Source organism: Corylus avellana, chromosome ca3, assembly GCF_901000735.1.
Source record: "Corylus avellana chromosome ca3, CavTom2PMs-1.0".
In the NCBI taxonomy this organism is placed as follows: Eukaryota; Viridiplantae; Streptophyta; class Magnoliopsida; order Fagales; family Betulaceae; genus Corylus; species Corylus avellana.
The window spans coordinates 18,833,051-18,844,991 of record NC_081543.1 but is presented as its reverse complement, the minus strand read 5'-3'; the positions used below and the strand labels follow the sequence as shown (position 1 = coordinate 18,844,991).

Sequence of the window (11,941 nt, the reverse complement as noted above, 5' to 3'; positions counted from 1 at the left end):
CCATTTTGGTGGTTTGTATGGGGCCGTATTTTCTGCTATGACGGTTATTTAGGCTATTTTTAACTTGTTAGATTTGGTAATTGTTTTGTAACGTAACCGATGGTGCATTTTGGTAATCCGTATTTTGGATAACTGGTAGTATGTGTGAAAATGACACTTTCATTTATTACATTTGAAATGTAGTGGATTTGTATACTACGTTTGATATCACGCATATTGTTTGTAGGATAAACTTCACTAAGCCCCCCTGAACTTTCATTTGCTCTCACTTTAGACCCCTCTTTCAGTTTTCGAAGTTAGATTAAACGGTTTGACTTTTTTATACCCATTATACCCCCACGTTAAAACTACACCGTTTTGGACTTTAAAACTACAACACTCACCCAGTCGTCGTTTTGGGCATTAAAATTATTTTTTTAAAGCAAAATATTAAAAAAAAAAAAAAAGAAAAAAGAAAAAGAGGAGAACGCTGGTGGTTCCTTGTGCCACCCTCAATAAAAATGGGCGGCCTAATCAATCTATTTAGTCAAGGGGGTGTTCCAGCCACGGAAATGGCCTCGGTGATCGAACCACCCCCATGGCGAAGGGGGTGGTCCGGTCACCCCCTTGGCCAAAAAAAAAAAAAAGAAAAAAAAAGGGGACCGGGTGCATTTGGGCCACCCCCAAGGGGCTGGGGTGGTTTCGGCCACCCCACACGGCCGGTGTACAGTAATATTAAAAATCACTTTGTAATATTAAATTTTTTTTTTTTGCCAAGGGGGTGGCCAGACCACCTCCTTGGCCATGGGGGTGGTCGAACCACCCCCAGATCGGCCTGGGAGTGGCTCCAGCCACCCCCTTGGCCAAAAATGGGGTGGTCCGGCCACCCCATTTTGGCCAAGGGGTGGCTGGAACCACCCCATCGTTTTCTCTCCTTTTTTTTTTTTTGCTTTTTTTTTTTTAAAAAAAAATTAATATTACAAAGTGATTTTTTGGCACTGTACATGTCAGATGGCACTATAGCTGGAACAGTGCCGTTCCAGCTACAGTGCCAGCCATGGTTGGGGGCAAACATAGCTACTATGACTTTGAAGTCAAAATGGTTATCCGACGATTGAGCATCGAAAGGCTTTTCAGAGCTTCAGACATGTACATTAGGACGTCCATTTGATGGTAAGCACAAAATCTACTAAAACCCGAGCTTTTACACACCAAAACACCTAGGTGATGAAGAAGTTTTATAACCAAAGTTTTGAACACAGAATGAGACCAATTTCTAATACCTACCACAAATGTTGATCCAGTAGCAGAAGGAGATCACGCTGCTGTGACAGGAGCTAGGTTAGCTTATTGCAGCCTTCATTGTGGTGCAGGGCAGATGGGCGACGGATGTAGGGAAGAGAGGAATTGGATTGCTCAACAGATAACTTTCCCCATAGCGACAATTTCTTCACCGGTGGCAGAGCTTTGTGTGTAGTTGACATCACTTCTTTTAGTTAGTCTTATTATGTGTTATTTATGACTATAAGGTTGACCGTAGGCAGTTGACTATGGTATTGTGGGAGTGTTTCAAACAATTATAACCTTTGGATGTTTGTTATTATTATCTTTGTTTGGTTGCATTTGAAAACAGTTTCCACATGGAGGTGGCAACTTTTGGATAATTATCATTCTGGATGGATCATGAATTTTAACGATAAATCTACAATTTCAATTTAGTCTTGATTAGTAAATGTACTTTTAAAATTTTAAAGAGTTTTATGAAAATATCCTTGCGCTGAAATTTTGAGTAAAAAATTTTTATAAAGAGAGGAGAATGTAACATCCCGCCTAATTACGTGACAATTGCTTTAAAAATATAATAAAATTTTACAAACCTGAGACCTTTAAATATGGTAAGGGGCTAAACCCACTCTCTAAATTAGGTTTTAAGCATGATTTTTACTGTGTCTTGTATTTTATTATGCTTAACTACCGTTTTATTCATGATGTTAAATTTGGTTAGACCTTCTAAGATTGTTAGAACTTGTGGTTGAGCTTGAGATTACATTTTGATAGGAGTTTTCCGCAAATTATAAATTATGGCCAGAATCGAACATTCGACCCTCGAAGATCGAAATATAATTTAGGGTTTTAATGCATGACTAGGGTTTTCGTCACAAGATTATGATTTCTAGTATGATATATACCTAATACTGGAGTACACCATATAGTGATTCGGGATTAAGGATGAGCGTTCGAGGTAAGTAGGTGGTTATGAAATGAATGAATTCGTTTAATATTCAAATTGGATATTTCTCTTTATAAACTATGGGATATTTTATGCATGCTTTTTACTTAATAAATTATCTTATAAGCCTAATATTTTCATCAAATAATTATAATTGCAAATGATAAATGAGTTATGATAATTAAGCATATGTCGTGTGGATCATATGTACAGATGACGAGTATATGGGTATAAAGGCTTGTTCCTATGGTCTAAAGAATTATGTTTAATGTTTGGCCTTAAATCTAATGGATTTATAGTTGACAGGCACAACCATGTTTGAGTGGTGGTCACATAGACATAATCGTTAGTGGTTTAGATCACTCGGGTTTAAATCCAGTTGGGCCACTAGCAAGGAAGATATGCATGCTTCACCGGGGCACCAATATTGTACTAGAGGTTCCTTGGGACAACACAAACCCTATCGAAAAGGAGTTAAAAGCTTGAAATAGACCATATGGATAAAAGTTATGATTATGTGTAATTATGTATAAGATTTCCACTAGTATGATTAATGCATTAAAGCATGTGAATTGTCCATAGAATTATGCTTACTCTAATTCAAAATAAATCAATTTTCTTTATTGGCATAATAAGGAGGCAACACTTATCAATTTTGTAAAACACATGACATTCTCAATTGTCAAAGTTTAGGGGATATGTTTTGTCACTTAAGGCTCATTCTATAACAAGTTCCGTGATAATTTACTTACTACATCGTGGACTTACATAGTTAATTTTCTACTTGTGAAATACCTTGGTGTTATGCATATTAACGGGTTTGATGGACTATTGAGTTAGAGCATTTCATTGGGTTGAAGATGCTTAGCGAATGGCTCATTAGTCAAGTTTGCGTAGCATACTCTAATGATGTTGATTAGTGTAGTTATATTTCTTTGGAAGCTTTGTATTTGAATTGTTGATAGTGACCGATATTGATTGAAGATAATTTAGTTATGGCTCAAATCATTCTGTTATGATTCCCGCTATACTTTACTCTCATATTTAGTGTTTAAGATAGTAAATTCAGTTAATTACAACAATATGAATTAATTAATTTTGAGAGCGTTCTAGGGCACTCAATGAACTCGCATCAACCCTTTTCTTACGACTTCCTTTCACTAAAGCCAAAAAAGCTCAATTGAGGCATGGGATTCACGTAGGTTAAACAGCAAAGTCCCATAGTTTAAAGGGACACGCGACCTTCTTCATGAGTCCACACTACTCCAACATGGTTGCGACTTGCGAGCATGGCATCGCACAAGTTCACATGGGTAACGCCGAAACAAAAATCCTTTGAAAGAGCTCAACCATCTACAACCTATTACAACGCTTATCTGATCTCTCTACAACCATGTGCTAAGCCCATGAATTGTCTCATGGGGGAAAACAATCAATCTATCGTCAAACTTAAGTGACTATGCATTGTGTGGCTTGGAACAATGAATGGGTCTTTGGGAAGCCTAACGATGGTTGGGGTGTAGCAAAACAGCAGGCTAAACCCCAGTTTAACTTTTACTAATCTCCCTTTCTCAGGTTTTTTCGGCCATTAATACTTGTTATAGAGTATAAATCGCCTTCTATGTGATATTGCATGTTTAGGGAATTAAGACCAAACTAGAGTAACTACCAAGTTTTGTTATTTTGTACAAAGGGAAAATTACAGTTTACTCCCTTTAAGTTGACAGCGTTTTTCAATTCGAACGCCAAAGTTTCAATTTTTGCAATTCACCCCCCCCCCAAAGTTCCAAATTTTTGCAATTTGACCAATTGTATCCAAAACTTCTCATATTGCCCCTAATTTTTATTTTTATTTTTTACTTTTTATAAAAAAATTAAAAAAAAAAATTCGGGTTGCCGTAGCCACCCCTTTGGCCATTTGGCCATTTTTGTACCCCCAAATTTGTATTTTCTTTTTCATAAAAAATAACAAAATAAAAATAAAAATAAAAATCAGGGGCAATATGAGAATTTTGGGATAATATTGTCGAATTGAAAAAAATTGGAACTTTGTGGGGGTGGATTGCAAAAATTAAAACTTTAGCGTTCGAATTGAAAAACAGTCAACTTTGGGGGGGTAAACTGTAATTTTCGCTTGTGCAAACTTCACATTTCTCACCTACAGTTTTGGGTACTGCCCAAGACGACAGGTGGTGTCATGCGCTAGTTGTTTCCCACTACAATCTTTACTGTTGGGAGGGAAGCCGAGTATAAGGAAGACCTACCCAAGTCTGAGTCGAAAGGAAAAGTTATGATATGACAAAGTAACGGATTTTATTAGGTTACTTAACGTAAATTGATTTTTTTGGAGTAAACCATTATTTTGATATACCCTGAGGACCTTTAAATTATTTTTTATACCACAATAAGTGATTTGTAATTTAGGCCAACTACAAGAACTTATAAATTATTTGTTATACCACATGGAGTGAATTGTAATTTAGGCCAATTACATGATCAATTTTACATTTATCCCTTTTTTTCTAAAGAAAAAATTAATTTTTAATTTTTTTTTAAAAAAGTGGTTAGCGGTTATTAGAGTTATTAACTGCTAACCACCGGTTAACCATCTAGGAGGTTAGCGGAGGTGGTTAGTGGATTTTACTAACCCTCTAGGCAGTTACAGTTAGCTACGTACTAACTGCCTTTTCACCCCTACACTCTCTCCCCTAGTCACTCCCTCATTTTCCCTTTTCATATGTATAAAATGTATTTATTCTCTTCTTGTTCATATTGTAACTTTGAATGTTATCCAATATCCATTATCAATAGATTACAATAATTGTTACTATTAAAGTTGTGATTAACATTCCCGCCTAAGCTCAATATTATAATTATTAATTGTGCTCACATGGGCCTCCTTGTATCATGAAACTTTCGGCTTGAGTTCCTTTGTTATGGCTTTTCATGAAATTTTTTTTTATTTCCCTTCACAACTTTTCAACTCACCAAATGTCATAGGAAAACAAAAAGGGTTTTTAAATCTTTTTGGGGTTCTGGTTAAGGCTGGAGTAGGATTTTTTGGGATTACCTAACCTAACTACCAAGTGACCCCAAACTACTTTCTAATCTTTCTCTCTTTTATATTATTTTATTCTATTTCATTTTTATTTTATTTTATTTTGCCTATATATATATATATATATATATTTTTTTTTTAAAAAAAAATTCCGACGCCTGGTAGTTGGGGAGAAGTAAACGGCAGTGGTGCCAGTGGGAGTGGGTTTCCTGGCTCATGGGTCACAATAATGGGCTCAGTCGAGCTAAAACCTCTCTTGGACTAACGCCTTGGGCCCATGGGCCAACAACTTCTCCGCTATTTCGGAGAGGAGGACGATGTTTGAGCCCGGTTAAGAAATTTCAAAATTCAAAAAGCCAACGGTCGTTTAGGTCCCAAATAAGGCATATCGATCGAAATGCAATCTTTCCCTTTTTTTCATATCTCTCGCGCTGTAGAGATTCAAACGCATTTAGACTTCTTTCCTTTTCAAAAAGCTCCCAATTCAACTCTTTGATTGCTCATTCAAAAGCAGTCATATTTATTTTTATGTTTAACAATGGAGGATAATCAATGGCATGACCCACTTCTTCTCACAGACGTTTCTTGGCAACAAGACAGCTCCAATTCCCATTCCCACCGTAAGTTCTCCATCCACGGACCCTGCTCCTCCCTCCAAATCTTTTCTTATTTCTTGATTTCGTTTCTTGACAGACAATTGCCCTCCATCGCCGAGCTCTCAAACCTCCACAATGGCGGATCCCGACGCATATCTTGGTAATGTGGCTGACATATCTGTTACCATTTTGTTTACTTTCTTTACAGCCCATTCTTGAGAATTGTGAAAAATGGAAATTGTAATAATGGGTGTACATTATTCTGCGCAAAAATAAAGCTTTGCTTCCATTAGTAGGGGAAGAAAATCCAATGACCCAAGAGACATTGATGCGTTTGATAGTAAAAAATTAATGGGTTTTTGCACTCAGTGTAATTGACTAGGAAAAATTTAGGGTTTTCACTACATTCCCCTTTTTTCAGGTCGGTCCATGTTGGGATTTTCCCTAACATCTCCTGATTTGGTTATCTGTGCCGGCTCGCCCGATCTTTCTGGTGTCAGCAATGGAGATTTCCCTCAGTTCTTGGAGAATAAATTCCATCAGAACATAGGATCTTCTGTAGAGCTGTCTCTAGAGAATGGCATTAATGGGTCTGAAATTGAAGATACCCAGAAGACCCCAGCAGTAAAGTTCTCTACTTCGTTGTGCCAAAATTTTAGAGAAGAGTTCTCTCCCGAGGCCTCCTTCGAGCTTTATCCGCCGCTCAGGGCTGAAGATCGTCTTCTGGTTTTAAGCATTAATGCAGGGTCCAAAGATGGAGCTGTGACTTTGGGTCAGATAAATTTTCTGGAGGACAGTTGTTTTGACGGCGGTGATACAGTTAGGACAGACGCTATATGTCCTCTACTTTACCAATCAGCGCGCTTTGGGAATTTTTCGTACAACTTTCGATCCGTGGGGTCTGGCGGTTATGTTGTCGATCTGCACTTTGCAGAGATTGTTTTCACAGAGGGCCCTCCCGGGATGAGAGTGTTTGATGTCTATATACAAGAGAAAAAGGTGAGAAGCCTTGAAAGTGAGACACTACATTGATTTCTTTTTGAAATAAGTAACGAATTATAGAGAAAATTGTCAATTAATTGTTTTGTAGGTTGTTTCCTGCCTAGATATATATGCTCGTGTTGGTGGAAATGAGCCTCTAGTTGTGTCTGGCCTTAATACTTTCGTTGATGATGAAAAGGGCTTGTCCATTAGATTCGAAGGAGTGATTGGGAGCCCAATTCTATGTGGCATTTCCATAAGGAGAGACTTTCCTGCTAGTAAGTTTAATTGTTTTTACGGTCATGGTTTCAAATTTTGTTCGAAAAGTTTATATTCAGCTAGTCCTTTTTCTGAATTCTGAAGAATAAAAGTTGTGTCAGATTCCCGAGAAGTTGAATTGCCCAAAGTCACGGCAGCATCTCAACTGGCAGAGCGTGAGCCACCAAAAGTAATACCTCTTTTGAAAAATTGAGCAGCTTTAGTTTAGTAAGTAAAAGAGCTAGGATGATTAAAACTTATTGAACAATTCAATTGTAGGATAATGGTAACTTCAATGTGGAAGGAGATCATCAAAAGGTCCTAAGAGATTTTGAGTGTCAGAAAATGGAACTAGCCGAGACAAGAAGAATGTTGGAGGAACTTAAGAGGGAGAATCAAGTTAAGAGCAGAGAATGCCAAGAAGCTTGGAAGTCTTTGCAGGAGCTCCAGAATGAGCTCATGCGCAAGTCAATGCATGTTGGATCTTTAGGTATGGAAATATCTTTTTTCTGGCTCTTAAGTGTGTAAACTATTGCAAGTGTATTGATGTTCATCCTTTTGCAGCTTTTGCCGTTGAGGGTCAAGTGAAAGAGAAGAGCAAGTGGTTTTCATCATTGAGAGACTTGACAAGAAAACTTAAGGTAGTAAAATCATGACCAGTACTTCAGACAAAAAAATGTTTAAAGGTGTATGTCTCTTTGATCATATGTAAGTTTCATTCCATTCTTTTAAGAAGTTTGATATAACAGATCATGAAAATGGAGCACATCAAGCTAGCAGACGAGGCAAGGACATATAAGAAGTGCCTAGCAGATATGGATGAAATGAGGGCTACCGTTCACTCGGCAAGTAAGTTTGCATGCTCATATGTTCCTAATTTCTAATTACAAGTCCATGTACAACAACAACCCTTTAATATTTTGATTTTGCTTTGTGGCATTAGTAAACCAGCAAGCACATTTACATGAAGGCCTTAAGATCAAATTTATTGAAGGGGCCAAGGAACGAAAAGAAATTTACAACAAGATGTTGGAGTTGAAAGGTAAACTGTAAGTTCAATATGCTTTCTAGGCTGGTAAACTGAAGAGGTTCACTGACATTGCATAATTGCAGGAAACATAAGGGTCTTTTGCCGGTGTAGGCCTCTAAATACTGAAGAAATTGCAGCAGGAGCTGGAATGGCCATTGATTTTGAATCTGCTAAAGATGGTGAACTTACTGTAAGATTAAATGGAGCCCCTAGAAAGACTTTTAAGTTTGATGCTGTATTTGGCCACCAAGCAACCCAAGGTAATTACAAGCCAATAGTTCAAGTGAAAGGTTATTTTTATGAATTGATTAAAAGAACACGTAATTAACGATGTATTTATTGTTTTTTGCTTGTATGTCAAGCCGATGTATTTCAAGACACTGCTCCATTTGTAACCTCAGTTCTAGATGGGTTCAATGTCTGCATATTTGCTTATGGGCAGACTGGAACAGGAAAAACATTTACAATGGAGGGTACAGAAGAAGCTCGTGGAGTAAATTTTAGGACTCTCAAGCAACTGTTTTCCATAATTAGGGAGCGGCAGAAGTTATATCGATATGATGTATCTGTAAGCGTCTTAGAAGTCTACAATGAGCAAATACGAGATTTGCTAGTCTCAGGAGCTCAGCCAGGAGTAGCTGCGAAAAGGTAAGGCAGGGGATGGGATGGTTAGCTATTTTCCATTTAATGTTTACCCTTTTTCACTCAAAGCTTGTAAGGAATGGTTGTATTCCACCTTTTTAAATTTCTTTGGAAATTTCCATGGATATGGTTGCAGTTATGTGCTTTGAACTTTGCTAATGCATTTTGACCTTGAAAGTAAAAAGAAAAGGAAATCAGAATTTTCACAAGATTTGGAGAACTTGTTCTTTCCCTTGTATTAATGAGGTTAATTAACTTCCACCTTAAATAACAACTTGACGGATTCATCAATGTTTTAGTATGTTAACGTTAAGTTCACAGTTATAACATATTTTAATTCTCTAAAGGAAGGCAAAGTCTGAGATTTTCAAACTAGTATATATATATTTTCACTATATTGTAGTTATTGTAGGCTTGAGATAAGACAAGTCGGAGAGGGAATACATCATGTTCCAGGACTAGTTGAGGCACATGTTAACAGCATGACTGAGGTCTGGGAAGTTCTACAGACTGGCAGTAATGCCAGGGTTGTTGGCTCAACCAATGCCAATGAGCACAGCAGCCGATCCCACTGGTCTGTTTATCTCATGTTTAGTTGATTCATTCTAATTATATCAGAATATGATGTGATAAGAGTTTCCTGAGATTGTGGTTGTTCCATAATACAGTATACACTGTGTGATGGTGAAGGGGGAGAATTTGTTGAATGGAGAATGCACAAGAAGCAAGTTATGGTTGGTGGACCTGGCAGGAAGCGAGCGAGTCACCAAGACAGAAGTGCAGGGTGAACGACTGAAGGAAACCCAAAATATTAATAGATCTCTTTCTGCACTTGGTGATGTTATATCCGCTCTTGCAACTAAAAGCGCGCACATCCCTTTCAGGTAGCCTTTGCTTTATTAACTTCAAATGTCTAGATAAAGCAGCCTAAATATGTGGTTTTGGGAGTTGATTATTCTATTTGTTCTTCAATGTGTAGAAACTCCAAGCTCACACACTTGCTTCAAGACTCTCTAGGTACTTTTATCTCCGGGTTCCTCAAAGAAGTTATGCTTGAAATTTGCTTGCTCCTTTTATTGTCCTCTTTATCTTGTTGCCATCAATTTAAGCATCAGTTATCATTTAGATAAATGAAGAACCTGATGAATGGATTTTTATTTGTCAGGAGGAGATTCAAAGGCACTAATGTTTGTACAGATCAGTCCTAACGAAAATGATTTAAGTGAGACCCTTTGCTCACTGAACTTTGCAAGTAGAGTGAGAGGAATAGAATTGGGACCAGCAAAGAGGCAACTGGACCCCAGTGAACTTCTGAAATACAAACAGATGGTATAAAAGTCCTCATGTTAGCAACTTATTTCATCCAATTTCTGTCAATTTATAATGCTTGTTAGTGTTGATTACGTTAGCGTACCGCATCTCAAACATTCATGAACTTGTCAGGTGGAGAGAACCAAACAAGACGCAAAAAGTAAAGATGTGCACATCAAGAAGATGGAGGAAACAATTCAGGGATTGGATTTGAAGATAAAGGAAAGAGATCTTAAAACAAAATACCTGCAAGATAAGGTACTGTACTGTATATGAAAACCATCTTTCAGAATTGGAATTTCACCTTTTTTTTTTTTTTTTTTTTAACTACTTTCACATTTTCTAATAATAATTGGTTTCATATTGAAGGTTAAAGAATTGGAATCACAACTGCTAATTGAGAGAAAACTAGCGCGTCAACATGTGGACACTAAGATAGCTGAGCAGCAACAACAGCAACAAATGAAACATCAGCAAGAAGAACAAAATACTGCACCAATGAGGCCGCCACTGGCAAATCGACCCTTAGCAAGTTACAAGAATCTAAATGATCCTGTGAGTAGTACATTGGGGAAAGATCAAGTAAATCTCACTCGACCATTTTCAGAGAACAACAGTTCCAACCTGTCGATACCTCTTCATCCAACTGAGGGCTTTTCCAGATATATTGATCCTACAGAGAAGGAAAACAATATTGGGATGGCTGAACAACCCTTATTACAAAAAAGGACTGGAAGAGCTTCTATTTGCACAATGGCAAAGCGGATACCAGCAGCTCCTGCTCCAAGGCGCAGCTCTTTAATCCCATTCCCAAGTACACCGAGCTCAACCCTGCTCCCATCTTCATTGTTACCATTCCCACCATATCAAGCTGATAAGAAAGAAGACACAAATGGATTTGAAGCTAACTGCTTGCCTGAACAGACTCCTTGTGATAGTCCTAAAAGAACAAAAATTGGAAGTAACAAGAAGCTAAGCAGCATATTGAGACAAAGCCTACAAAGGAAAATGCAGATAAAGTCTCCAATGCAGCAGCACATGAGAAAGGGTGGTATAAATGTTGGGTTGGAGAAGGTTAGAGTCTCTATTGGAAGTCGAGGGAAGATGGGACATAGAGTGTTTCATCAGGGCAATAACAAAAGAACTGGAATGAAAGAATCTCAGCAGAAGCAGATTCGAAAGGAAAAGGAGAGGGGGTGGAATATTGGAAATGTGGGGAGAGCTATTATATAAAAGGGCCTGATTTCTTTCGTTCCAAACTGATATTTATTTAGAGGTTATCATCTTGAAGCCTGCAGCAAAATTTGAAGAGAGAATTGTGTGGATTGCTTGGATGATACTAATCATCTGTCTGAATTTGTGTATTTGTTAGTCTTAAAATGGACTTGTTAATGTACAGTTTTAAGTAGTTTGGCAATGGCACCTGTGCAATGTGACACTTCAATTCTATTTATTCACAAGAAGAAAAACTAAAAAAAAAAACTTGTGTCTGTGCTTTAACTGTGCAATGTCTCGTGGCTCATTTGCAATCCTGCAATTTTATTTCCTTTTAAAACATGGGAGATCTCCAAAGCAATAGATGCTGCTTTAGTGTGCTTTTATATTAGTATGATAAAGTGGATGGTGTAGTTCGGTTTGGATAGTGATTTGGTCTGCTTAGGGCTTTTGTTTTTCTTGGTTCGTATATATATGATTTCATTTGGTCTGCTAATGCTCTTAGAAAGAAAAAAGAGAGAACAAAAATATGAAGAGGTTTAATTTTTAAGTGTTCACTTTTTAAAATAATAAGTTAAAAAATCGGTTTAATTAGTCTTTAAAAAAATGGGTTCATGTCACATGTCGCGATTTGAAGGCAT

At 37.4% G+C, this 11,941-nt stretch overlaps 1 protein-coding gene across 4 annotated transcripts; it reads left to right on the top strand.

Annotated features, from left to right (window-relative positions):
• The first annotated feature begins 5,672 nt into the window (after window positions 1–5,672).
• Window positions 5,673–11,585, top strand: LOC132174844 (kinesin-like protein KIN-14Q). Of its 4 annotated transcripts, none has more exons than XM_059586547.1 (17): window positions 5,673–5,887; window positions 5,961–6,023; window positions 6,285–6,862; window positions 6,954–7,122; window positions 7,225–7,292; window positions 7,382–7,592; window positions 7,667–7,743; window positions 7,852–7,951; window positions 8,046–8,144; window positions 8,216–8,392; window positions 8,495–8,780; window positions 9,187–9,348; window positions 9,443–9,658; window positions 9,754–9,791; window positions 9,940–10,103; window positions 10,218–10,343; window positions 10,455–11,585. In XM_059586547.1, exons 1-17 carry the CDS (start codon window positions 5,806–5,808, stop codon window positions 11,316–11,318), a joined length of 3,480 nt encoding a protein of 1,159 aa, XP_059442530.1. In that variant the 5' UTR covers window positions 5,673–5,805; the 3' UTR covers window positions 11,319–11,585. The 4 variants fall into 4 exon arrangements, with proteins under 4 accessions (XP_059442530.1, XP_059442529.1, XP_059442528.1 ...); XM_059586546.1 differs by having other exon boundaries at window positions 9,178–9,348; XM_059586545.1 differs by having other exon boundaries at window positions 7,216–7,292.
• Window positions 11,586–11,941: the final 356 nt, after the last annotated feature.

What these genes read in the sequence shown, in the direction of transcription:
- LOC132174844 (XM_059586544.1), top strand. Translation starts at nt 5,806, where the DNA reads ATGGAGGATAATCAATGGCATGACCCACTTCTTCTCACAGACGTTTCT. An exon ending in GGATCCCGACGCATATCTTG is followed by an intron (nt 6,024 to 6,284) that starts GTAATGTGGCTG and finishes CCCTTTTTTCAG; the next exon opens with GTCGGTCCATGTTGGGATTT. An exon ending in CTTGCTTCAAGACTCTCTAG is followed by an intron (nt 9,792 to 9,939) that starts GTACTTTTATCT and finishes TTTATTTGTCAG; the next exon opens with GAGGAGATTCAAAGGCACTA.